This window comes from Conger conger, chromosome 5 (genome assembly GCF_963514075.1).
Source record: "Conger conger chromosome 5, fConCon1.1, whole genome shotgun sequence".
Classification (NCBI taxonomy): Eukaryota; Metazoa; Chordata; class Actinopteri; order Anguilliformes; family Congridae; genus Conger; species Conger conger.
The window spans coordinates 63,347,627-63,375,126 of NC_083764.1; the positions used below are offsets into that span (position 1 = coordinate 63,347,627).

General features: G+C 48.2%; 2 protein-coding genes across 3 annotated transcripts in view; both read left to right on the top strand.

The window, feature by feature from the left end:
* Positions 1 to 2,052, top strand: part of LOC133129837 (uncharacterized) — a 7,383-nt gene extending 5,331 nt beyond the window's left edge. Inside the window, exons 3-4 of the mRNA XM_061244185.1 lie at positions 1 to 74; positions 856 to 2,052. The exon at positions 1 to 74 is cut by the window's left edge and continues 64 nt beyond it. Coding sequence (XP_061100169.1) covers positions 1 to 74; positions 856 to 989 — 208 coding nt within the window. The 3' untranslated portion in view covers positions 990 to 2,052. The remainder of the gene's footprint in view (positions 75 to 855) is intronic.
* A 731-nt stretch (positions 2,053 to 2,783) lies between these two features.
* The window catches only part of si:ch211-129c21.1 (uncharacterized protein LOC563087 homolog), a 32,086-nt gene continuing 7,369 nt past the window's right edge, over positions 2,784 to 27,500 (top strand). Inside the window, exons 1-13 of one of the 2 annotated variants that reach the window (XM_061242313.1) lie at positions 2,784 to 2,932; positions 3,214 to 3,257; positions 10,026 to 10,374; positions 11,224 to 11,369; positions 13,262 to 13,324; positions 15,022 to 15,120; positions 16,516 to 16,615; positions 18,737 to 18,847; positions 19,903 to 20,054; positions 20,750 to 20,922; positions 22,806 to 22,962; positions 26,530 to 26,752; positions 27,360 to 27,475. In XM_061242313.1, coding sequence (XP_061098297.1) covers positions 10,245 to 10,374; positions 11,224 to 11,369; positions 13,262 to 13,324; positions 15,022 to 15,120; positions 16,516 to 16,615; positions 18,737 to 18,847; positions 19,903 to 20,054; positions 20,750 to 20,922; positions 22,806 to 22,962; positions 26,530 to 26,752; positions 27,360 to 27,475 — 1,470 coding nt within the window. In that variant the 5' untranslated portion in view covers positions 2,784 to 2,932; positions 3,214 to 3,257; positions 10,026 to 10,244. The remainder of the gene's footprint in view (positions 2,933 to 3,213; positions 3,258 to 10,025; positions 10,375 to 11,223; positions 11,370 to 13,261; positions 13,325 to 15,021; positions 15,121 to 16,515; positions 16,616 to 18,736; positions 18,848 to 19,902; positions 20,055 to 20,749; positions 20,923 to 22,805; positions 22,963 to 26,529; positions 26,753 to 27,359; positions 27,476 to 27,500) is intronic. The other variant, XM_061242312.1, reaches the window with a different exon arrangement.

Sequence of the window (27,500 nt, forward strand, 5' to 3'; positions counted from 1 at the left end):
CGGGGTCTTGATCCTGGCTGCCGTAAGTGCGGGGGTTGCTTGCGCATGCTGGAGACGCAGAAGCCAGACAACAGGTAAAGCATTTGCTGTATTTTACTGTATTTTACTGTATTTTACTGTATTTGCTGTTCATTTGTCTGCCGATCCTTGTGGCGCTCACTCAGAGTAACTTACTGTAGAATGTGTTGCTCAATATGCAAATCAGGAACATTAGAATACATAATGAGGGCAGGATAATTCAGCCCATTAAGAACATAAGAATACATAATGAGAGCAGGATAATTCAGCCCATCAAGAACATGAGAATGCATGATGAAGGAAGCAGGCCGTTTGCCTCCAGACCAGACGGAATGCAGCCATTCTGTCAATCCAGAAGTTGATTGCTCCAAGGATCCTCGCCTAAACCAATATTCATCAAGATTTAAAAACAAAAATGTGAATGTAAATGAACCCAAATACATAAAAGTTTTGTTTTTTTTGTTAAACATGTTGGGATAATAAAGTGGGATAATAAGAGACATGGTGGATGTGATGCCACTGTAATTTATAGGAACCTGGGAAGTTAGTGTCAACCAATCACAGTTGCCATTCTGTTCTATTTGTTTTTACCAATGTACCTTGTGATTGGTGGAGCTCATCTCTGGGTTTGTATTTGACAGTTAACAACTGTAGTACTTCTCCACGGTGACAACAACAATGTCCCACGCCTATTTTGTTATCTCTGATGACTGTGTGACCTTTGACCTTTGACCTTTGGCTATTTTCTTCCGATGCACCGATTTAAGCACAAGAACGGGCGACATGCATCGCTGCACCCTCTCATTGTCCGTCTCTCTCTCCATGTCCACCTGCCAGAGAACCCAATCTACAGCAATATAAATCCAACGCCCAAGAATTGTTGCCCCGACACGCTACCCAAGCACCCATACTCCAAACGCCCAACAAACCCACCGAAGACCAAGGCCCATGGACTGGGAGGAAGCCGGTGACCTGCCCAAAGAGAGCCACACGCCGAACAACCGAGGATTCATACAGATTTGGATCCTTGAATCTCCTGTGTCTCTTCTCAATATCAAACAGGACAATGTGTGGCATTGTGGTCAGGAAAGGTCACTTATAACTAGCAGCCTGTAGCCTAGTGGCTAACGGACATGCCTGGGACCTGCAATGATTGGCAGTTTGATCCCTGCTCTAGCCACGATCAAATCCGCACAGCCATTTGGCCCTTGAGCGAGGCCCTTAACCCTGCATTGCTCCAGGGGGGGGATTGTCCCCTGGTTAGTCTAATCAACTGCAAGTCACTTGGCATGTGTAATGCAATTGATTCTTATACAGTATGTATTACATGTTTAATTCAAGAACTGTTTTTTTTAATCTTGACATTTTCCAAGCAAAATGAATATGAATTATGAATAAATACGTACATTAACGAATTAACAGATAGAAAAGACTGAACATACAGGACTGTGCAAAAGTCTTAGGCACCTGTATAATGCAAGATTCTTTCAAAAATAATTAAATGAAAGGTCCTAAATAAACGTACCATACATTTTACATTACATTTTAATAATATGGAAGAATAGTTTTTTTGTGACCACCCTTCGCCGTTAGAACTGCATCGCTTCTCGGAGATAGCCAACGCTGTCCTGCAGTTCTATGAGACAATCAGCAGGGTGGTTGTTCCAAGCATGTTGGAGAACTTGCCACAGTTCTTCTGCACTTTGGTTGACTCCTTGCTTCTGATCTCAGACAGCCTTGATCAAGTTTTTTTTTTAATTAAATACAAAAATGTCTCTGTAAAATAAAATCTTTTGGAAAAGGAATATTTGGAAATCTCAAATGTGTTATTTTATGCTAACATATATATATATATATATATATAAAAGAAAGTCTAGGGTGCCTAAGACTTCTGCACCGTACTGTACATTAAGCAGAAACAGAACAATGGAACAGCACGGAGCATCAGGACATTACACGCAAGGGAAAACCTACGGATTGACATACATTTACTGTAACTTTACTTTACTCATTTTTTTGTGTATCAGTATTTTTAGTTTGGCTAGGTAAGCAGTGTTTGGCTAGTTAAGGGGTTTGGTCATACTTTTGCATTTTGTTTGTTTGTTTGTTTGTTGGTTGGTTTGTTTGTTTAAAAAATTATAATTATAATTATTTCAAATTGGCCCTGGTCCTTATCTTTGTTGTACAGGTAGCAGTTGAAATTGTACTTCCCTCTAGGGTCTTTCAGCGCACTTATCCCTGGTTATGGGTATGCACTTTGTTGTACGTCGCTCTGGATAAGAGCGTCTGCCAAATGCCATTAATGTAATGTACTGTACACCTCTCTGCTTTTTAATTTCTTGTACTTGTGGCATCTTCAATGAATAAATTAATTAATTAATTTTCAGCAGAGATTCCTAATACAAAACACAATTTAATCCAGGACCAGACTAAAAACCAGCCCTTAAAGTAAAACATGAATATAAACCATTAAAATATTATTATTAATTAATACATTAATTCAGTATTGAAAACTACGTTTTTGGGGTTTTTCCATGTACTGTATATTTGTGTATATATTTCCCTTATATAATAATACGAATGAAGAATAATAAGATGAATTATTTATTTTTTTAAAGATTTTACATTTCTATTCATTTTCTGATCTCTAAATCCTTACTCCAGTGCACGAAACAAAGCCGAGCACCTGGTGTGCAAAAATGAACGCGACGTGTGTGACGCAATACGAACACGCCCACATTCGAGTTTCAGGTAGGTCGCTAGAGGCCAGCACCAAGACAAGAGTGTTTTTCTCTTATTTACGTCTTTGAGGTAAACGAGCTGTGGTAGAACGAAGAGTTGGATGCTGTCACACGAGGTTCTGGAGGTACATTTCACCCTGCACGACGTGAGGACACAAACGCAATTATCGGAGGTAATTACCGACGTGTCCGTAATGTCCGCGAGCTGCGAGCGCCTCTTGACGGTTATTGTTCTCCGCCCGTCAGCCTGGCGAAGAAATTAAACTGGCGGAGAGAACGACTGTAGCTTTACGTTCGTACAACCATATGGATTTCTCCCGGCGTAGCCTACCTTTTAAATTCTATTTGGCGAATGTAGAATTGTAGACTGCTGTAAATTACAGTAATTGTAGGGTGCGTTTTGTTTAGAAAAGCGATGACAGACATTGCTAAGCGAGTTAATTTCCCTTTGCAGCACTTGTGCGAAGAATCATATTAAGGTGTGTTGGAGTGGCAGACGTGAGTATATTGTTGATTGTAATCTTTTAAAACAGTTTCTTCCGCATACGAGACATCTCCCGTTTCCCGATTGATTTTCTTTAATGACGGACTTAAAAATGCAAAGAAAAGCTATGCCATTTAAAACTATATCAATTTCTTCTTCTTTTGTATACTTCCCTTGCCTCGAGTTTCATTCCGCGTGCAATGGTAAGGTTAGTTAACGTTACAGTGGCTACTTAAATAATTTGAGAAGATACAGTGAGAGTAGCTTACGGGCTTTCTTGAGTTTAGTAGAATGCCTCGGCGCCGCTGATCCCCAAAATTTGAATTGGTTGATCAGTTTAGGTGTGGCGGTCCGAGTGCCGTCATTGTTTTCTCTTTAAAAGTGGTTCCCTACAGCGATTTTGCATTGTAGGCAGTGTGTGAAAAGTTGTGTTTTGGTTTATAGCTGGAATGACGGCGGGTACCTTATTCGGATGTTTTTTTAAAGTCCGACCGAAGTTGTACGGTGTAGATCATTCGTAACCTTCTTACCCGCTGCTCTTGCTGGGTTTTTAAACAGGCTGTTATTGTTTCTGAACGATGCGTTTTTCGTGTTTAGAGTGATTATTTTCCCTCTTAAGCCACACTGTCATCAATAACTATGCATGTCATGAACAATAAATGTCCCATATTCACGAACATAAGAAGAGAAACAGCTTTCTTTACTGATCAAATAAAATTATTCACATTTTTTGCTTACACTTATTAATACAATGCAGGTCTGGCTCATTATCATTTGCACTGCATATGTGCAGTGTCTCAGCCTCGATCCTACTGAATGCCGGTTTTGTCAAAGCCAATCTATTCATTAATTAAGGTCGTTGAATACTTTAAGATCAACCTTAAAACTTGTTTTGACGGCGTAGTGAGGCTTTAATTTTACGCCAGTGTACACTGATTTCACCTGGCAGTTTGTAGTTGAACCAGTTAAAATTGAACCTCTTGGTAGATTGTCTCGCATCACATTCCAGGGATGCCAACATTTTTGTCGACATTTAATTTTTTTACTGAACTCCACGTCCTGCGGGCCGCAGTGTCTGCAGGCATTTGCTTCTGCCCTGCCTGCACCACCTGATTTATTATCTGAACCGAGCTGGTGAAATAATTGGTTCGATCAGGTGGTGTAGCACACGGTAGGAGCGAACGCCTGCAGACACTGCGGCCCGCAGGACGTGGAGTCGAGCCGCGCTGTTTTGGGGCATTCTGGCAAAATATGGCTTTCACAGGGCAAATTCTCCTTTGGTACACAATCCTTTAGTAGACGTTAAAAAGTATCCGGTTAAGAACAATTAGTAGTTTAATACATGTTACTGTGTTTTGAACAAAAACCAGCATGGACAGAGGGTCCTCATGTTAAGGGAAGGGGAACGCTGGTGTAGATGAAAATTATTTGGCGCTCATTTCGGCTGGACTGGTTCAGAGGTGGTGTTTTGTTCCACTCGCCCGGATTTGCTAATTAGTATAATTCATCCATGAGGCTGAGATAATTAATGATATCAGCTGGCACTAATGACATGTCTGCAGTTATATGCTCATCCTATCGATAATTTCTTTCCATCAGAAAATGGGGGAAATGTGATTATTTTAATGGTATGTTGAGCAATCGATGTAGCAACAATTCACATGTCCTCTTGTTGTTCTTGAACATATTGTTTCTCCTGAAAAAAGTAATCGTATTTAACACAGCAATGTTATTTGTGGGGGAGGGGGGGGGGGATTATATTATGTAAATTGCCCTTGAGATAAAACCAAAAAACTAAAAAACTGAATCAGAAATCATTCAAGAATCAAGAATTAAGAACTTCTCTGGAACTGGAAGTGTGTAATTGTTATTAACTGTGGATAATATTTCGTTTTTATTGTGGAGCATTTATGTGTAGGTTTTTTTAAAATTTATACTTAACAAATCCTCCAGGCCTTGTCATTATTTGAAAGTATTTTAAAGGGGCAGCCAGGTCTGTATAAATGAACAGGCATTTCATTGGATCATGTTTATTCATTTTGTTCCCCGGGAACAAAAGAAGGCCCTGGAAAACGCGTTCGGGTCTGAATGCGTGCAGCGTCGGTGCTGATGACATAAATTATGGGTTGTCCGACCCGACCCTTTCACTCCCCCCCCCCCCCCCCCCCCCCCCCACTCCGTCTGTCTGTAACGTTCTCATCAGCCCGACCGCGGGCCCTTTCAGGGCCCCGGAGCCCCGCGCTGCCGTTTTTTTAATGTCGACGGGAGGGACTCCTCCGGGAGAATGTCATTCCTGAAGGCCGTGTTCCTGGTATCCCGGCTCCTGGAGGGGACTGGGAGCGAGTTATTGCACGTTCCCCGACTCCGGCGGAGTCCGGAGGAATCCGGGGGGGGGAGAGGGGTGGGGCGGGGGGGCGGAGTAGATGCTCGTTTTGTTTTGTCCGCCGTGTTCGAGCAGATTTACGCCCGCCACCGCCTTGCGACTGCCTTGCGCGTGCGAGCATAACAACTAAAAATAGAAGAGAAATTTCACTCGTTTTGCATATGCCAATGCACACGCATTGCGTCGGTGCTGGTTGCTCAGGTCCTCATCTCTGTGGAGTACGGTTGCACGGCCCTGTTCCTGGAGATCTACCCTCATGTAGGTCTTCATTTAAAGCCTTATTTGGCTCACCCGATTCTACTAACAGACAGCTCTGCAAGATTTCTAGCTGTTGAATGAGGTGTGCTTTGTTGGGGTTTGGAGTGAAAACCTACAGGGCGGTAGATCTCCAGGAACAGGGTTGGGCAGCCCTGCTCTAGCTGATGAATGAGGTGTGTGCTTTGTTAGGGTTGGAGTGAAAGCCTACAGGACGGTAGATCTCCAGGAACAGGGTTGGGCAGCCCTGCTCTAGCTGATGAATGAGGTGTGTGCTTTGTTAGGGTTGGAGTGAAAGCCTACAGGACGGTAGATCTCCAGGAGCAGTATTGGGCTTGTGTCGTCCATTCCATTTGTACCACAGCACCTTGTCTTCAGCTGAGGGGGACACAGAAGAGCTCAGGCCTTCTCCAAACCTGCTGTGGCCGGGTGGCGTCTCGCTGTTACTGTGCAGTCCTGCTGCTAAGCATCTCGCTGTTACTGTGCAGTCCTGCTGCTAAGCATCTCGCTGTTACTGTGCAGTCCTGCTGCTAAGCATCTCGCTGTCACTGTGCAGTCCTGCTGCTAAGCATCTCGCTGTTACTGTGCAGTCCTGCTGCTCAGCGTCTCGCTGTCACTGTGCAGTCCTGCTGCTAAGCTTCATGGGCATTGCGCTGGAAGATGGCTGCAAGTAGCACAGAGTGGAGCAAAGAGCTAGCTAACCACAGTGAACCAGGGCACAGTGCAGGTCTCGCCACTGTGTGTTCAAATAAGCGCAAGTGAATTCTGAACTGCCATTTGGGTCATCTGCCCTCAGCTTCCTCCAGCACCCTGGTGTGAGTTTTAAAAAGTGTTTTCAGTCGCTCTACCTGTAAGTGGTTTAAATGCAAAGTTTTTTTTTTTTGTTGTTCCACTCCTCACTCCTCACTGTGCACGTAGCTCACTATGAAGAGAGGTTCAGTTGTGATCAGTCAAATCTTTTATAGTCCATAGAATTGTGTGTGTGTGTGTGTGTGTGTATGAGTGTGTGTGAGTGCACAAGTGTGTGGTGTCTGTATGTGTGTGTGTGTAGTGTGTGAGTGTGTGGTGTCTGTGTGTGAGTGTGTGTATGAGTGTGAGTGTGTGTGAGTGCGCGAGTGTGTGGTGTCTGTGTGTGTAGTGTGTGTGTGTATTTATGTATACCTGCATACAGATGGATGTATGAATCCTCTGTCTGTTCAGTTCTAGATATATGGATAAAAAGATGGATACATATATGTATAGTATTGCAAAAATAAGCACCATTGTGATTTGGTCCTCTTGTTCAGTCTTTAGATGATATGCCCCTCCCACCCCCCTCCCGGTTGGTAAATCGGGCTACAGTGGCGTTTCCGTGGCGGGAGTTCTCTCTGATTGACAGGTCTCTCTTCCTGCTTGAAACTCCACCGCGCACGGACGGGTAATCGCTTCCCCTGACAGTCTTTCTGAGAACTCGGACCAGACGGAAGGGCGGCCCCAATGTGTGACCCAGCCTTTGTGGGTGCGCTGTGTGGCTGGAGGTTGAGGTTCTGCGGACCTCAATGAGGAAGATGACGGAGGTTGTGGATGTCGACGTGCTACTTTCCCACGCATGCCGCGGACCGGCTCTTGTGTTCTGCAGTTCTGAGAACGAGGACGGGCCATGGGATTTTTTTTTTGAGATATTTTTTAGGCCTTTTTCAGCTTTATTGGACAGTATATAGAGACAGGAAGAATGGGGACGAGAGAGAGGGGAAGACATGCGACAAATTGTCAGACGGTGGTGTCTCGGTGGCGCAGCCTGCAGAGCACTGACCGCATGCTCATTGTGAGCCGTGACGTCGGCGGTTCGAATCCGACCGTCTGACAATTTGTCGCATGTCTTCCCCTCTCTCTCGCCCCCGTTCTTCCTGTCTCTCTATACTATATACTGTCCAATAAAGCTGAAAAAGGCCTAAAAAATATCTTTAAAAAAAAAAAATTGTCAGACGGTCGGATTCGAACCGCCGACGTCAGTGCTCTACAGGCTGCGCCACCGAGACACCCCGGGACATGGGATTTAGAGAAATCTGCCAACGAAAATCTGCCTCAGTGCACCTGAAATGGTCGTGGGAATGCGGGGTCTGAAATGGTCGTGGTGGTGTAGAACGGCTGGGATGTGTTTTTCCTGCCACTGTGCAAGCCGCTTGCTCTGAGGGGGCTTCTGTAAAGCTGCTTTGTGGCAATTAGATTAAGATGAGATTAAATTAGATTAGATTAGATTAGATTAGATTACAAAAACTTCAGATTAGATTTGGCGATTTCTTTTAGGGTTCATGTGGGATATGAGCCTCATTGCAGACATAAAATATATAGGCTGTATATATTTTATACATATATATATATAAAAACTGTATAACTGTAATATATATATTGTACAAATACTCAAAGATTGTCCAGTAAAGATGTGCAGCTGCACACTCACACGGTATATTATATTCCGAGTTGAGGAATTGAGAAAGCGTATGGAGTTTGGGACGGAGCAGAGACTGTAGAGGTTGTTCGTGGCTCATGGAGACCTGTAGCGCCTGCCTGCAGGGAGGAGAGGGGACGGGCCCTCGGCAGTCTGTCCTGTGCCCCTCTGGATGTGAGCTGCGTGCAGACACGTCCTGAGGTTCCCCCCCACAACCTTCCTACCGGCCCCAGTGTCCTTTCAAAACATCGTTTCGCCATCTAGACAACAGAACGGACGTCAGAGCTACTGGTCTGGACTCATTCGAAGCCTCCACTCCGGATTTATTTTGGCAGGAGAACAATATTTTGACACTTTCCACATATTTGGCACAACTCTTCAGTCTGACAGACACTGAAAGAGCAGGGTGAGAATCTTATTTTGGGTAATACAGTCCCTGATTTAACACTGATGAACGATAACGTTTTGTGAATAGTCTCTCGGCTATGTCACCTCCCATTGTTACCTTCACACCCTGTACATTTGGATTTGGCAAGTTCTAATGCAGTAGGATGGGTTCTAATGCAGTGGGTGAGTTGTAATGCAGTAGGATGAGTTCTAATGCTGTAGGATGGGTTGTTATGCAGTGATTGCAGTAAGATGGGCTGCAATGCAGTGACTGCAGTAGGATGGGTGCTAATGCAGTGATTGCAGTAGGATGGGTTGCAATGCAGTGATTGCAGTGGGATGGTTTGCAATGCAGTGATTGCAGTAGGATGGGTTGCAATGCAGTGATTGCAGTAGGATGGGTTGCAATGCAGTGATTGCAGTGGGATGGGTTGCAATGCAGTGATTGCAGTGGGATGGGTTGCAATGCAGTGATTGCAGTAGGATGGGTGCTAATGCAGTGATTGCAGTGGGATGGGTGCTAATGCAGTGATTGCAGTAGGATGGGTTGTTATGCAGTGATTGCAGTGGGATGGGTGCTAATGCAGTGATTGCAGTAGGATGGGTTGTTATGCAGTGATTGCAGTAGGATGGGTTGTTATGCAGTGATTGCAGTGGGATGGGTGCTAATGCAGTGATTGCAGTGGGATGGGTGCTAATGCAGTGATTGCAGTGGGATGGGTGCTAATGCAGTGCAGTGGTGGTGAAAGCAGTGCAGCGGATGCCAGCCCCCTGGGGGGCGTGTGTCACGTGTGAGCACTTCCTGAGTCAGACAACTGACGACCCTCATGAGCAGCCGACAGGAAGAGAAACCACAGACGAGGGGGCGAGGGTGGGGGGGGGGCGAGGGGCAGAGGGTGAGGGGGGGGGGGTTGCGGTGGTGTCTAATTTACAGCTTCACACCAACTCAGCTGATGGGTTTTTTTTTTTTTAGAAGAGATCTGTGCTGATAATGGGTTTGCATAAAAGCACGCGGGGCCAAATGTGACTATTTCGGGGGGGGGGGGGGGGGGGTAGTAGGTAGGCAGGCATGGCTTGGGGCGGCGCCATGGCGACCAGCTGCCAGTGGAAATGGTGCAAGAGGAGGCGGGTTTGTGGTGAGCCGGGGTCTGTGAGCGAGGCGCTCATGCGCTTGTGAAAGGAGCGCGGCTTGCACAACTGGCTGCGTCGTGGCACAACCGTCTGCCGTCCGCCCCGTCTCTGACGGGCGGCGAGCGCACGGCGACCGCCGCTGTCCCCGGGAAGCCTCCCGTTAACTTCCCCTCGGCGCGTCTCTCCTCCTCCTGGCAGAATGCGCTGACTCAAGAGTCCCCCGCCCCGCCTCCGCTGTGAAGTGAACGCCGCGTCATGGGGTTTCCGCGGCGATAACCGAGACAGGACGTCACCGTCGTAGCCGCCGGCCCCCGTCCCGCCCACCAGCCCGCCCCGTCCCGCCCAGGCCAGGAGGAGGGGCCAGGAGGGTTCCAGGAGCCGCCGTGTGTGCCTCTGAGGCTCAGAGCCCCCTGAACCATGTCTCCATCATCACCACCGCCACCTCCTGCTGCCGCTGCTCGCCTCCTCTGGGGCCTGCTGCTCCTGCTGGCGCTCGGCAACAGAGGAGCTCCCCAAATCAGCCCGAGAACTACGGTCCGCTTCCACGGTGAGGCCCTTTTCTCTTTCCGTCCGTCCCCCTCTTTTGCGTTTTCTTTCTCTCTCTTTCAGTCTCCCTCGATCTCTGCCTCCCTCTCTTTTTATGAGAAATTATTCAAACTTATTCCTTGTTTTTTCGCAGTGTATATTTTAGGGCCGGCCTGTAGTGTAGTGGTTGAGGTACATTCTTAGTCTAATCGACTGTAAGTCGATAAAAGCGTAAGCCACATCACATGTAATGTGTCTGTCGTGGGAATATTTGTGGGGTTCGGAGAAAGCGAAACAACCATTCATTTCATACCTACTTGAGCAAGCTGGCATGAGTCAGTGCGTGCTCGTACATCACTTCCTGTCAGAGCTGCTAATGCAAAGGTATTGGCCAATCTGTGTTGGTTCAGTAAGGAAATGTAGGGGAATGTTATGCTTAGCAGTGGCAGTGTGGCTATAGTAGTTGCTGGCTCACATCCTTGGCTGGGCACAGCTGTTGCTGCCTTGCGCAAGGCGCTTAATCCCTCTCTTTCTATCTCTCCCCTATCTCCCTCTCCCTCTTCTCTCCCTCTTTCCATCTCTCCCTCTCCCTCCTCTCTCTCCCTCTCCCTCCTCTCTCTCACTCTCTTTCAGTCTCTCCCTCTCTCTCTCTCTCTCTCTCTCTCTATCTCCCTCTCCCTCCTCTCTCCCTCTTTCCATCTCTCCCTCTCCCTCCTCTCTCTCTCTCTCTCTCTCTCTCTGCACACCATCCTTGAATGGGTGTGATTGTCTCGTTTGCCTCAATGGCGCCCTTTGGTTCTGAACTTGTGATTGGTCGCTCCTGGCTGGTTTGCGATTGGTTGTTTTTTGTTTTTTTTCCTCGCCCTGCCAGAGGACCACATCAGGCAGTTCCGGGAGGAGGGGATTCAGAACTACTCCACCATGCTGCTCCAGGAGGACCTGGGCCTGCTCCTGGTGGGAGCCCGGGAGGCCGTGTTCGCACTGGACCTCACCGACATCTCCAACATGAAGGACTCCGTAAGTCCCGGGGCTGGCCTGCCGCACAGCCAAATGTTCACTGTCAAACAACTCTTACAGATTCGATGGGGCCATACATCATTACATTTATACAGCGCTTTTCTAGACACTCAAAGTGCTTTACTGCTGTACGCAGGGGCGGCCTGTAGCCTGTAGCGTAGTGGTTAAGGTGCATGACTGGGACCCGCAAGGTTGGTGATTCGATCCCTGGTGTGGCCACAATAAGATCCGTGCAGCCGTTGGGCCCTTGAGCGAGGCCCTTAACCCTGCATTGCTCCAGGGAGGATTGCCTCCTGCTTAGTCTAATCAACTGTACGTCGCTCTGGATAAGAGCGTCTGCCAAATGCCATGAATGTAATGTAATGTACAGTGATGAGGGGGAAACTGGCCTCAACCTCCACCAATGTGCAGAACCCACCTGGGTGATGCAACGGCAGCCATTTTGCGCCAGGGCACCCACCACATGTCAGCTAAGGTGGAGAAACTCTACCAAACTGGACTCATATGTACTCTAGAGTTAGAGTTGAATTGACACTGGGCATTTTACCGTGTGGAAGGGAATGAATGACCTTTACGTCAGGCTACTGTCGTTAATTAGCGTGGGGATCTTTCGGTGTCCTGCCTAAACCTCGTATCTTGGGGAGAAAAGAAAAAGGTCCCTTCAGCAGCCTTTAGTTCTTTTTTTTTTGCTGAAGTAGGAAATGCTAGCGTGTTTTAAGGTAACTTTTTGACAAGTCAAATCATCTTACCCCATTGGGAAATATTGATTAAACCTTGTCATCTTTTTGTCTTATTTAACAAAAATGTATTAGCAATAACATCTTAAGTCTAAATACAAGAATACATGCTGGTAAAAAAAAAAATTCACCTTTTGGTTTTATATGCTTATTAAAATTATTAAAACTTATTCCTTGTTTTTCGCAGTGTATATTTTAGGGGCGGCCTGTAGTGTAGTGGTTAAGGGACATTCTTAGTCTAATCAACTGTAAGTCGATTAGAAAAAAGCGTAAGCCAAATCACATGTAATGTATCTAGAACTTCTCAACGTGTGAAGGAGGTGCAGTGTGAGGAGGGGCTCTCTTGTGGGACTATTTGTGGGGTTTGGTGACGCGAAACAGCCATAAATTTCATACCTACTTGAGCAAGCTAACATGAGTCAGTGTGTGCTCTTACATCACTTCCTGTCAGAGCTGCTTATGCAAAGGTATTGGCCAATCTGTGTTGGTTCAGTAAGGAAATGTAGGGGAATGTTGTGATTAGCAGTGGCAGTGTGGCTATAGTAGTTGCTGGCTCAAATCCTTGGCTGGGCACAGCTGTTGCTGCCTTGCGCAAAGCGGTTAATCCCGGGTTTGTTTCGGAAATAGGCTCAGTTGTAGATGAGTAATGAGTAAAATACCAGCCTTTTTCAGCAAAGTTATTCTGGCCAAACATGTCTGTTAACAGATGATTCATAATTTGTAAAGCAGTTATGAACAGATATTCTGTCCACTGACTCTTGCCCCCTGCTTAGTCTAATCAACTATATGTTTCTTTGGATTAAAGTGTTAGCTAAATATCAAATGATTATTTATTATTCACACGCACAGATTAAGCCGAGTCCTACACTAAATTCTATTTTGAATGGAGATTACAAAACTCACTTTATTCCAGGACTTTATCTGTGTGTTAAAAACAGCCCTAGCCTTTTAAGTATTAAACATTCAGCCCTGTATACCTTTATGTCTCTCTACCATGTAAACTTAAACATTCTGATTTGCTGGAAATTATGAATATTCATTAAAGTGTGTAGCATAGCAGCAGCGGATTTTTAATACACTAATAATAGTTTTTTTTTATGTATGTTTTGTTTTTGTCTGTTCTGGATCCCGCTGATTTGATCTTGTGTTTTGCAGGTTGATTGGAAGGTCTCAAAAGCAGACGAGGAAGAGTGCACAAACAAAGGCAAACAAGCTGACGTAAGTGTTCGCGCCGTTATTTGCGTTCGGGTTAATTTTTATTTTCAAAAACTTTTTTTATCTGAAAATAACGGGTCAAATAATCGCTCGCTGGGAGAAGAGTCGAGTTGACGGCGCCGCTTTCGCTCTCTTTCCGGAACGATCGCGTTAGAAACGTAAACGCGAGAAGCGGCTACTGAGAGGCTGAACTGAGAGCTGTCCGAGGCTGGAAGCTAACGCCACGCCGCGTCGAGTCAGTTTTTCTGACTCGGGAGCCCTGTTGCCGTGACAACGCGTGCAGCGTAGCCGTGGGCACATTAGGCCAGATAAACTGTTCGGGGGAGACTTCTTATTAACAAAGCCACAGCCCCCTACCTAGATTTTGAGATGTGTGCTTCTTCGCCTAATTCGAAAGCAGCCTTAAAGCCGTCTTATTAAGGGAGAAACATTTTGGGGGAGAGGTCGTCGGTCTGGAGAATGGCGGAATGTTGGTCATTTCATTCTGATGGCAGAGGTCTCTGCAGTCAAAGATTCTGTGGGCTCATTGTTTTATTGTCAGTGCAGCATAGCTTTTGATTCGATTTTTGTCATATATATATATATACATACATTCAGTACTGTGCAAAAGTCTTAGGCACCTGTATAACATTCTGTACAGCTGTACAGATAAGATTCTTTCAAAAATAATTCAATGAAACATACTACACATTTTACATTACATTTTAGTAATTTGGCAGAATAGTTAAAAACTGAATAATATCAATATTTTTTGTGACTACCCTTCGGCGTTAAAACTGTGTCACTTCTCTGAGATGGCCAACGCTGTCCTGCAGTTCTATAAGACAATCTGCAGGGAGGTTGTTCCGAGCATGTTGGAGATCTTGCCACAGTTCTTCTGCAGACTTTGGTTGGCTCCTTGCTTCTGATCTCGGACAGCCTTGATCAAGTTTTTATGTTAAAAAAAGTAGTCAATTGCTTACAGTAATAGGTTACCTTTTTCCAATTAAATAGAAAAATGTCTCTGTAAAATTAAATCTTTTGGAAAATTAATATTTGGAAATCTCAAATGTGTTCTTTTATACTAACACACACAAAAAATAAACATATATATAATAAAGTCTTGGGTGCCTAAGACTTCTGCACGGTACTATGTAGGGGTGACATGGCTCATGCAGTAAGAGCAGCCGTCTCATTGGCTCAGGCAGTAGGAGCAGTCATCTCATTGGCTCAGGCAGTAAGAGCAGTCGTCTCATTGGCTCAGGCGGTAAGAGCAGTCGTCTGGCAGTCGGAGGGTTGCCGGTTCGATCCCCCGCCCGGGCTGTGTCGAAGTGTCCCTGACACCTAACCCCTAAATGCTCCTGACGAGCTGGTCGGTGCCTTGCATGGCAGCCAATCGCTGTCAGTGTGTGAGTGTGTGTATGAATGGGTGAATGAGAAGCATCAATTGTACAGCGCTTTGGATAAAGGTGATATATAAATGCCAATCATTTACCATTTACTATATATATATATATATATATATATGTATATATATATGTATTTAAGCTTGATAAGAGCCTCAGTTAATGGCTTAAATCTAAATATAAGTATGTATGTGTCTTGTTATGTGCGCACGTTGAGAGGTTGTTCGTGGCAGACCTCTCTTCCCTCCTCACTCCAGTTCTCTAGTTAGCCGCTGCTATGCTAACTTCCTGTCTGCTTCCTCTTCCTGATTCCAGACGGAATGCCAGAATTACATCCGGGTCCTGCAGGAAATGGCCGACGGCAGGGTGTACGTGTGCGGGACCAACGCCTACAGCCCCACCTGTGGGCACCTGGTGAGGGCACGGAAAAGGGACATTGGAATATTGTACATTACATTACATTATTGGCATTTGGCAGACGCTCCTATCCAGAGCGACGTACAGTTGATTAGACTAAGCAGGAGGCAATCCTCCCCTGGAGCAATGCAGGGTTAAGGGCCTTGCTCAAGGGCCCAGCGGCTGTGCGGATCTTATTGTGGCTACACCGGGATTAGAACCACCGACCTTGCGTCTCCCAGTCATTTACCTTAACCACTACGCTACAGGTCCCAGTCATGCACCTTAACCACTATGCTACAGGCCATTGTACACTCAGTGAGCACATTATTAGGTATTTGTTAGACTTTTTTAAAGATTTATTAGAGTTTTTTTTTTTTACTTCTGCTGCTGTAGCCTATCCACTTAAGAGTTATGATGCGTTGTGTGTTCAGAGATGCTCTTCTGCACACCACTGTTGTAATGTGTGGTTATTTGCATTACTGTCGCCCTCCTGTCAGATGTGACCAGTCTGGCCCTTCTCTTTTTTGTTTTTGTTTTTTTGCACACTGCAAACTGTAGAGACTGTTGTGCGTGGAAATCCCAGGAGATCAGCAGTTCCTGAGATATTCAAACCATCCTGTCTGGCACCAACAATCAGTCCACGGTCAAAGTCACTTCGATCACATTTCTTCTCCATTCTGACATTTGGTCTGAAAAGTGGCTGAACCTCTTGCCCATGCATTTATTTGCTGCCACATGATTGGCTGATTCAATATTCGCATTAACAAGCTGGTGTACAGGTCTACCTAATAAAGTGCTCACTGAGTGTATACGCTAATGGGGTAAGAATTTCACTTGTCAAGCAAATGGTAACTTCAAAAAAGCTCACGACTACTGTCTGTTCTGGCTCCACGGTGGTGGAACGAACTCCCCGTTGAGGTCAGAACTATAGAATCCCTCCCCACCTTCAAGCGCAAGCTGAAGACACACCTCTTCAAACAGCACCTCTCCCCATCCCTCCCTACCTCCCTGTGAACCTTAATTGTTGTCTCTGTGACTTGTGTATCAGTATTTTAGTTGGCTAGGTAAGCAGTGTTTGGATAGTTAACTTTGGTGACTTTTGCTCTGTTTGTTTGTTTGTTCAAAAAAAAAAAAAAAAAAAAAAGGAAATGGCCCTTGTCCTTATCTTTGTTGTACAGGTAGCAGTTGAAATTGTACTTACCTCTAGGGTCTTTCAGCGAACTTATCCCTGGTTATGGGTATGCACTTTGTTGTACGTCGCTCTGGATAAGAGCGTCTGCCAAATGCCAATAATGTAATGTAATGTAATGTAACTTGAGAGAAGAAAAAAAATATTACAAGACTAAAACGTCTTTTGCCTGTGACCTTTCACCTTTGACCTGTGAGTTTTTGTGGGGATTTTTCTCACAGAAGTACACAGACGGTAAGCTCACGATGGAGGAGCCACTGGAGGATGGGAAAGGGAAGTGTCCGTTCGACCCGTTCCAGAGATACTCTTCCGTCATGGTCGGTACGTTAGCCCTTCACATTTACATTGTAGTCGTTTTAAAAGCAGACGCTTTTAATCCAAAGGGACTTACAAGTGCATAGGTACTTCCATAGGTTAAAGCATCACATCTATAACTCGTAAAATACACACAAAGGGCTGTTCTAAACAAAAATACAGTCATCGTAAGTGCACTTTTTTTTGGGGGGTTAGACAAGAGGGATATCAGAAGGGGGAGGGGGATTGAAAAGGTGTGTTTTTAGTCTGCGTTGAAATAGGGGGAGGGATTCTGCTGTCCTGACAGTGGTAGGCAAGTCATTCCACCACTGAGGAACCAGAACGGAAAACAGGCGTGAACATGCAGCTCGACCGCCAGGTGCACGTAGAGAGGGAACCGTAAGGCGACCAGAGCTGGCAGACCGGAGTGGTCTAGCTGGGGAGTAGGGAGTGATCAAGGATTGTATGTAAGGTGGGGCAGTCCCCTTAGCAGCCTGAAATGCCAACACTAGGGCCTTGAAGCGGATGCGTGCGGCAATAAGAAGCCAGTGGAGGCCAATGAGGAGCGGGGTGACATGAGCCGACCTGGGCTGACTGGTGATCAGACCTTTCATCATTTATTCTGAATAAATTCTTTAATTTTCCCATTTAGCACAACATCAGAGAAAGGCAAGACTGCACAATGATGTTGTGAACAGTTCACAGGATGCTGAAAGATTTGCTTACGCAGTTGTGCCTCGCCCTTCAAACTGTGAAATTAAACTCGGTATCCAATTGCACACGAGATCCGGTTGCTACGATGGGAATCCACACAAAAGTCTTTATATTCACTTTATGTCAGGCATCTCAGGTACCTATCGGTACCCTGCGGGGTGGGGAAAGCAATGCGTTTGTTACCAGACCTGGGTCAAATATGTCACCGTTTTTGATTCAAATGCTTTTTCCGCGCTCAATTTCATCTTGCCTGGTGCAACTGAGCCAACCGAGAGGACCGGAAGGTGGGGTTTGCCTCTTTTTGGGAATATTTCAATACACCAGACAGGCTTGAGTAAAAGCCTAGGAAAGTCTTTGAATGGAAAGCTTATCCTGTGGTCTGGGCCGGTTAAGGAGGCGGTTTGTCCCTAATAGCTGAGTATCAGACGGAGAGGGGGCGGGGTTTGAATTGAATACTAGTGGAGCCTAATCTTCTGAGCTGGTATTGTTGTCTAACCCTGGGGTTGGGTTAAATCAGGGGTGTCCAATCTTATCCAGAAAGGGCCGGTGTGTGTGCAGGTTGTTGTTTTAGCACAGGACTAAGACAGGTGATTCTACTCATCTAGGTCTTGATTAAAGACCACGATTAGTTCATTAGTATAATCAGGTGTGTTACTGCTGGGTTAAAACAAAAACCTGCACCCACGCCGGCCCTTTTAGGATAAGATTGGACACCCCTGGGTTAAATCCTGAGACTCTGTGACACCCTTGATGGGCGGTGCCTTCCCGCCCGACTCGCTGATTTGACTTGACGCGAGGCTGATTTGCTCGCCGACTGCACTGAGTCACCGAATGATTCACGGCGGTTGAGCGTTCGTTGTGAGAGTTTACCGTGGAGCTTCAGTCCTCCCCTGCAGCGTGACACCCCTGGGTGATTCATTGCATGCGACTTGTGTAATGTTTATGTCTGCAGGTGTAGAGTATGCGTGTGTGACTGTGTGTGTGTGTGTACCTGTACACGCGTGCGCATGTGCGTGTCAATTAAATACATGTCATACTTTAATGTCGTTTACACTCAGGACTGGAAACGGCTTGATGTGCTGTTTTACAGATATTGAGTGGCTGTTTTCTGTCTGTCTGTTAGATATTGACTGCCTATTTTCTGTCTGTCTGTTAGATATTGACTGCCTGTTTTCTGTCTGTCTGTTAGATATTTACTGTCTGTTTTCTGTCTGTCTGTTAGATATTTACTGTCTGTTAGATATTGACTGCCTGTTTTCTGTCTGTTAGATATTGACTGCCTGTTTTCTGTCTGTCTGTTAGATATTGACTGCCTGTTTTCTGTCTGTCTGTTAGATATTTACTGTCTGTTTTCTGTCTGTCTGTTAGATATTGACTGCCTGTTTTCTGTCTGTCTGTTAGATATTGACTGCCTGTTTTCTGTCTGTCTGTTAGATGGGAGCCTGTACTCTGCCACCTCCAACAACTTCCTGGGGTCTGAGCCGGTGGTGATGCGCAGCCTCTCCCACCCGGTGCGCACCGAGTTCAAGATCTCCTGGCTCAACGGTTAGACCCAGCTCGGTCCTGTCTGCCTCTCTCTTTCTCTCTCTCTCTCTCTCTCTCTCTCTCTCTCTCCCTGTCTCTCTCTCTCTCTCCCTGTCTCTCTCTCTCTCTCTCTCTCCCTCTCTCCCTCTCTCCCTCTCTCTCTCTCTCTCTCTCTCCCTGCCCCTCTCTCTCTCTCTCTCTCTCTCTCTCTCTCTCTCTCTCTCTCTCTGTCTGTCCTGCTCTCTCTCCCTCTCTCCCTCTCCCTCCCTCTCTCTCTCTCTCTCTCTCTCTCTCTCTCTCTCTCTCCCTCTCCCTCTCCCTCTCTCTCTCTCGCTCTCTCTCACAGGCTCGCTCTCTTCCTCTCTCTGTAATTTCTCTTATGCACTGAGTTCAGGATCTCCTGGCTAAGTGGTTATACTTTACTTGATTCGGTAGTTGGTTTTGCAGTGACTATGCATGTTGATAAACCGTAAAAATGCTAGTTTAGCCAACAAGGCTAATTTTCAACTGGAGTCCCTGGACAAAAAATGCATCTGCCCAGATCTAGGAAGAAAAATACAGGTTGAGTTCCGTCTAACCTTCCCTTTCTCATTCCCTCTCTTTCCTGCTCTCCCTCCTTGTCTCCCTCTCTCTCTCTCTTTCTCCCTCCCTCCCACTCCCTCAATCCTGTGAATAATTTCTCATCAACATTGTTGGAATGCCGACATTTTAATGTCTAACGAGCCCTACCTTTTTTTTTGATAAAGGGGGCCAGACTAAAACAATGGGGCCTTTCATCCCTCTCTCCCTCCCCGGAGAAAATACAAGTTCATGTTGAAACGACCCGTGACGCCAAAAACCTGTGCCCTTGTCCCCACTAGATAGGGTGCCAGTGGCTTGATGGTACAGTTTTATGCCTTACAGATTAAGAAGGAGAAGAAAGAAAGGTGATAAAAATGTAGCCCGTGGCCTAGTGGCTAAGGTACAGGACACCGAAGGTGCTTCAATCCCTGCTGCTTAGTCTAATCAACTGTAAGTCGCTTTGGATAAAAGCGTCAGCTAAACAACGCGTTGTTTTTCCATTATCGTGGTTGCAGAACCCAGCTTCATCTCCATGTTCCACGTCCCGGAGAGCGAGGACAGCCCGACCGAGGACGACGACAAGGTGTACCTGTTCTTCAGCGAGACGGCCGTGGAGTACGACTACTACAGCAAGCTGACCGTGTCCCGCGTGGCCCGCGTCTGCAAGGTGAGGCCCCGAGCTGCCCGGAGCGGCCCCAGAGGGGCCCAGAGTGGCCCAGAGCTGTCCAGAGTGGCCCAGAGCTGTCCAGAGTGGCCCAGAGCTGTCCAGAGTGGCCCAGAGCTGTCCAGAGTGGCCCAGAGCGGCCCAGAGCGGCCCAGAGTGGCCCAGAGTGGCCCAGAGTGGCCCAGAGCGGCCCAGAGTGGCCCAGAGCGGCCCAGAGCGGCCCAGAGGGGCCCTGAGTGGCCCTGGACCCAGGCTGGAGTGTTTCTGCAAACGTTACTGCCGCAAAATCCCAAAAGTATCATATGGCACTCTGGAACTTATACCTTTTCAATCAATCAAAATGACTGCTATACTGTAGCCATTCTCTCACCTTCCTCAACCGAAGCCAAAAGCCCCTGGGGATTGGGTGGAGGGTTTGAAAGGCTGATATGAGGCCTTTGATATGAGAGAAAGCCATGAGTCACTATCGGCTGAGTGGCGCCTTCCAGTCATAATGAGAAAAAGAACCCTGCCGTTTGGCCCTTGAGCGAGGCCCTTAACCCCGCCAAAAAAACAGCTCCAGGGCCGTTACCCCTCTCTCTCTCTCTCGCCCCACTGTTCTGTCTGCCATCTCTCCCAGGCCATCTTTGCATGTGTTAGGATAAAGGATAGGATTAAATGTTTAACTGAATAATGCGTCCTGGTGTTTGAAACGGCAGGGCGATATCGGGGGCCAGCGGACCCTGCAGAAGAAGTGGACCTCGTTCCTGAAGGCCCGGCTGGACTGCCCCGTCCTGGACTCCCGGCTGCCCCACGTGGTCCAGGACGTCTTCCTGCTGAGACACGACGACTGGAGGGAGAGCATCTACTACGCCGTCTTCACCCCACAGCAGTACGTCAGAGCATCCCTGCGTCAGAGAGCGTCTCTCACTGTGTCTGTGTGTCACTGCGTCAGACTCTCACTGTGTCTGTGTGTCACTGCGTCAGACTCTCACTGTGTCTGTGTGTCACTGCGTCAGACTCTCACTGTGTCTGTGTGTCACTGCGTCAGACTCTCACTGTGTCTGTGTGTCACTGCGTCAGACTCTCACTGTGTCTGTGTGTCACTGCGTCAGACTCTCACTGTGTCTGTGTGTCACTGCGTCAGACTCTCACTGTGTCTGTGTGTCACTGCGTCAGAGACTCTCACTGCGTCTGTGTGTCACTGCGTCAGAGAGCGTCTCTCACTGTTTCTGTGTGTCACTGCGTCTGTGTGTCACTGCGTCAGAGAGCGTCTCTCACTGTGTCTGTGTGTCACTGCGTCAGACTCTCACTGTGTCTGTGTGTCACTGCGTCAGACTCTCACTGTGTCTGTGTGTCACTGCGTCAGACTCTCACTGTGTCTGTGTGTCACTGCGTCAGACTCTCACTGTGTCTGTGTGTCACTGCGTCAGAGACTCTCACTGCGTCTGTGTGTCACTGCGTCAGAGAGCGTCTCTCACTGTTTCTGTGTGTCACTGCGTCTGTGTCTCACTGTGTCTGTGTGTCACTGCGTCAGAGAGCGTCTCTCACTGTGTCTGTGTGTCACTGCGTCAGACTCTCACTGTGTCTGTGTGTCACTGCGTCAGACTCTCACTGTGTCTGTGTGTCACTGCGTCAGACTCTCACTGTGTCTGTGTGTCACTGCGTCAGACTCTCACTGTGTCTGTGTGTCACTGCGTCAGAGACTCTCACTGCGTCTGTGTGTCACTGCGTCAGAGAGCGTCTCTCACTGTTTCTGTGTGTCACTGCGTCTGTGTCTCACTGCGTCTGTGTGTCACTGCGTCAGAGAGCGTCTCTCACTGCGTCTGTGTGTCACTGCGTCAGAGACTCTCACTGCGTCTGTGTGTCACTGCGTCAGAGAGCGTCTCTCACTGTGTCTGTGTGTCACTGCGTCAGACTCTCACTGTGTCTGTGTGTCACTGCGTCAGAGACTCTCACTGCGTCTGTGTGTCACTGCGTCAGAGAGCGTCTCTCACTGCGTCTGTGTGTCACTGCGTCAGAGACTCTCACTGCGTCTGTGTGTCACTGCGTCAGAGAGCGTCTCTCACTGTTTCTGTGTGTCACTGCGTCTGTGTGTCACTGCGTCAGAGAGCGTCTCTCACTGCGTCTGTGTGTCACTGCGTCAGAGAGCGTCTCTCACTGCGTCTGTGTGTCACTGCGTCAGAGACTCTCACTGCGTCTGTGTGTCACTGCGTCAGAGAGCGTCTCACTGCGTCTGTGTGTCACTGCGTCAGAGTGCGTCTCTCACTGCGTCTGTGTGTCCCTGCGTCAGAGAGCCTGTCTCTCACTGCGTCTGTGAACACTAATATTTCTACTGCTAGTACTACTGCTATTGCTACTGCTAGTACTACTGCTACTGCTGCTACTACTACTACTGCTACTGCTACTACTACTGCTATTGCTACTGCTAGTACTACTGCTACTGCTGCTACTACTACTACTGCTACTGCTACTACTACTGCTATTACTACTACTAGTACTAGTGCTAGTACTACTGCTATTGCTACTATTAGTACTACTGCTATTACTACTACTAGTATTACTGCTATTACTATAACTAAAAAGTACTTGCTGCAGTCATAAAACTACAATTGAATGACAATAATAGTAATTCATAATAATTATTATGAATAATTTAGCTTGCACCCCCAGGCCCTTTCAGGATACAATTGGACACCCCTGCTGAGGAACACACTGTTTGCGGATGGGTTGAGTTTTTATCTTAATTTGAAACATTTTGTGGTTGTGTGGCAGGGGACCAGTGGACCATTCTGCAGTGTGCGCTTACAAGGTGTCGGACATCGGCGACGTCTTCGCCCGCGGGAAGTTCAAGACGCCGGTCACCGTGGCGACCTCCTTCGTCAAGTGGGTCATGTACAGCGACGACCTGCCGGAGCCCAGGCCGGGAGCGGTGAGTCATCGCCGTCGTCACGGTCACCCGCGCAGACCGCGGCGTGAGGTCACGGACCTGGGGTACAACTGGACGAAGGGGCGAGCTGTCGCCATGGAAACGACCGTTTGTGGCCCTTTATCACTGACAGGTGTGATGCTGAGCAGGTGACCCGTCACAGCTATAAATAAATAATTTCTTATTTGGCTGACAAAGCGAGATTACAGTAAAATCCCCCCCAGGAGCAATGCAGGCTTCAGGGCCTTGTTCCAGGGCCCAATCGCTCAACCGCCAGCCTCCCGTGTCCCAGTCCCGTACCTTAGCCACTAGGCTACAGGCCGCCTGCTGCCTGTTCCGAAACAGCACATCACACAAAAGATTTAGGTCCCTCTCAATGACGACCAGTTCCTTACCAATCAACAACTGGCCTACTTCTGAAGTACCCAAAGCTCAGTCTTTGAGATCAGGCTTGTGGAAGTGCTACACTTGTGAAATCGCTGTTGTGGTTTGTCCATCTCCTTCTGCTTATGACAAATATTATCAGAAAAAAAGTGGTGGGAAATAAAGAACCAGGTTGAAAGCGTTCATGGCTTAGTTCAGAGTGCTGGTGAGACAGGCCTTAAAAGGTAATGGATTCGCTTTGTCTGACTCACCAAACACTTACCACAAGGTTCAGTTTCACGCCTAAATCTGCATCAGTCTTGACCGCTTTTATCAGTGTGGCACTTCCTCAGAAACGACACGTTGGTGTCTTAACCACATGAAGACCATTTAAGGTCGATACGACTGTGCAATGGCGACGGACCTGTTGTCTTCTCTCCAAAGTCACTGTTATTCATCGGAATATTGGAGTTTCATTTCCATCTGTCCAGCAGCCTCAATTCAAATGCTCTCAATTTTCTCAACCAAAGAGCCACTTCATATTGGGTTAAGGGGTACCCAACACTGCCGCTCAGGTGGAAGTGTTATTGGGGTGCCGTTGTGTTATTGGCGTGCTGTTGTGTTATTGAGGTTCTGTTGTGTTATTGAGGTTCTGTTGTGTTATTGAGGGGCCGTTGTGTTATTGAGGTGCCGTTGTGTTATTGGGGTGCCATTGTGCTATTGGGGTGTCCTTGTGTAAGCACTACGAAACGGGTTGTAAGACGTACTTGCATATGGACTGACTTCGTTTCATAGTACTTATCACTGAAATCAAAGTAGTTACACAGATACTTGTGTAATTATTAGGTATTTAGCCAGTAAAATACTAGGTAATTAATGGGCGGAAATATGAACAGTTACATTAGCACCTTAAGAATAATGGTGTGACGTTCCCGTTAAGAATGTGGAGGTGTGACCGTGGTGTCGTTGGGTTAGAATGTGGAGGTGTGACCGGGGGTGTCGTTGGGTCAGAATGTGGAGGTGTTACCGTGGTGTCGTTGGGTTAGAATGTGGAGGTGTGACCGTGGTGTCGTTGGGTTAGAATGTGGAGGTGTTACCGTGGTGTCGTTGGGTTAGAATGTGGAGGTGTGACCGTGGTGTCGTTGGGTTAGAATGTGGAGGTGTGACCGTGGTGTCGTTGGGTTAGAATGTGGAGGTGTGACCGTGGTGTCGTTGGGTCAGAATGTGGAGGTGTGACCGGGGGTGTCGTTGGGTCAGAATGTGGAGGTGTGACCGTGGTGTCGTTGGGTCAGAATGTGGAGGTGTGACCGGGGGTGCCGTTGGGTCAGAATGTGGAGGTGTGACCGTGGTGTCGTTGGGTCAGAATGTGGAGGTGTGACCGTGGTGTCGTTGGGTCAGAATGTGGAGGTGTGACCGGGGGTGTCGTTGGGTCAGAATGTGGAGGTGTGACCGTGGTGCCGTTGGGTCAGAATGTGGAGGTGTGACCGTGGTGTCGTTGGGTCAGAATGTGGAGGTGTGACCGGGGGTGTCGTTGGGTCAGAATGTGGAGGTGTGACCGGGGGTGTCGTTGGGTCAGAATGTGGAGGTGTGACCGTGGTGCCGTTGGGTCAGAATGTGGAGGTGTGACCGTGGTGTCGTTGGGTCAGAATGTGGAGGTGTGACCGGGGGTGTCGTTGGGTCAGAATGTGAGGTGTGACCGTGGTGTCGTTGGGTCAGAATGTGGAGGTGTGACCGGGGGTGTCGTTGGATCAGAATGTGGAGGTGTGACCGTGGTGCCGTTGGGTCAGAATGTGGAGGTGTGACCGGGGGTGTCGTTGGGTCAGAATGTGGAGGTGTGACCGTGGTGCCGTTGGGTCAGAATGTGGAGGTGTGACCGTGGTGTCGTTGGGTCAGAATGTGGAGGTGTGACCGGGGGTGTCGTTGGGTCAGAATGTGGAGGTGTGACCGTGGTGTCGTTGGGTCAGAATGTGGAGGTGTGACCGGGGGTGTCGTTGGGTCAGAATGTGGAGGTGTGACCGGGGGTGTCGTTGGGTCAGAATGTGGAGGTGTGACCGTGGGTGTCGTTGGGTCAGAATGTGGAGGTGTGACCGTGGTGTCGTTGGGTCAGAATGTGGAGGTGTGACCGTGGTGTCGTTGGGTCAGAATGTGGAGGTGTGACCGTGGTGCCGTTGGGTCAGAATGTGGAGGTGTGACCGTGGTGTCGTTGGGTCAGGAGGTGTGACCGTGGTGCCGTTGGGTCAGGAGGTGTGACCGTGGTGTCGTTGGGTCAGGAGGTGTGACCGTGGTGTCGTTGGGTCAGGAGGTGTGACCGTGGTGCCGTTGGGTCAGGAGGTGTGACCGTGGTGTCGTTGGGTTAGAATGTGGAGGTGTGACCGGGGGTGTCGTTGGGTCAGAATGTGGAGGTGTGACCGTGGTGTCGTTGGGTCAGAATGTGGAGGTGTGACCGTGGTGTCGTTGGGTCAGGAGGTGTGACCGTGGTGCCGTTGGGTCAGGAGGTGTGACCGTGGTGTCGTTGGGTCAGGAGGTGTGACTGTGGGTGTCGTTGGGTCAGGAGGTGTGACTGTGGGTGTCGTTGGGTCAGGAGGTGTGACTGTGGGTGTCGTTGGGTCAGGAGGTGTGACCGTGGTGTCGTTGGGTCAGAATGTGGAGGTGTGACCGTGGTGCCGTTGGGTCAGGAGGTGTGACCGTGGTGTCGTTGGGTCAGGAGGTGTGACCGTGGTGTCGTTGGGTCAGAATGTGTGACCGTGGTGTCGTTGGGTCAGGAGGTGTGACCGTGGTGTCGTTGGGTCAGGAGGTGTGACCGTGGTGCCGTTGGGTCAGGAGGTGTGACCGTGGTGTCGTTGGGTCAGGAGGTGTGACCGTGGTGTCGTTGGGTCAGGAGGTGTGACCGGTGGTGTCGTTGGGTCAGAATGTGTGACCGTGGTGCCGTTGGGTCAGGAGGTGTGACCGTGGTGTCGTTGGGTCAGGAGGTGTGACCGTGGTGTCGTTGGGTCAGGAGGTGTGACCGTGGTGCCGTTGGGTCAGGAGGTGTGACCGTGGTGTCGTTGGGTCAGGAGGTGTGACCGTGGTGTCGTTGGGTCAGGAGGTGTGACCGTGGTGTCGTTGGGTCAGGAGGTGTGACCGTGGTGCCGTTGGGTCAGGAGGTGTGACCGTGGGTGTCGTTGGGTCAGGAGGTGTGACCGTGGTGTCGTTGGGTTTGTGCCGCAGTGCATCGACCGCGCGGCCCGGGACATGAACGTGGGGCGCTCTCTGGACCTCCCGGATAAGACCCTGCGCTTCGTCCAGGACAGCCCGCTGATGGACCAGGGCGTCCGGCCGATGGGCGGAGGCCCGCAGCTGGTGGAGAGGGGGGCGGCGTTCACCCGAATCGTGGTGGACCAGGTGGAGGCGCTCGACGGAGAGACCTACAGCGTCATGTTCATCGGGACGGGTAGGCGCGCTTTAACGCCTCTTCCTCTCTGTCCCTTTCCGACTGTGCCTTAGTCCTCCCTCCAGATCTTGTCTAACCCTAATATAAATAAATAAATTGCACTCACGATGACTGTCTTTGCTTAGAACAGCTCTTTATGCATATTTTACTAGTCATGGATTTCATGCTTTTAACCTGTGGAAGAACCTATCCACTTGTAAGTCGCTTTGGATTAAAAGCGTCTGCCAAATGACTAACATGTACAAGGTAAAATGTAAAAGTCCCCAGTGAGTCTAAATAATGAGGGTACGGCCCCGAGGTTCAGGAGTTTGCAGACCTGTTACCTTGCAGTTGTAAATGCAGTTTTATTTATTTTTTTGGTGAAAACCATGGATGTGGATCCCATGGGGACACACTACCCCCATCTTAGCAAAAACGTCAAATGGGGGGGCGGGGTACAGTTCCCCCGAAATGTTTGATCCTTCATCATTTCTTATTGCGTTTTAAAAGCATCCGTTTCCCTATGTGAACACATACAAAGAGCCGTGTCAGGGCGGGTGCAGGAACAGGCTGGGGTTGGTTAAGAAATGTCAGGTGATGAGATGAACCCCCCCCCCGTCCCCCACAGAGAACGGCTTTCTGCACAAAGCCGTGAACTACGACGGGGAGATGGTCGTCATCGAGGCGGTGCAGCTCTTCGAGACCGAGGAACCAATCAAGATCCTCCGTCTGTCTTCCAGCAAGGTAGGAAACTCCACAGGCGATAACA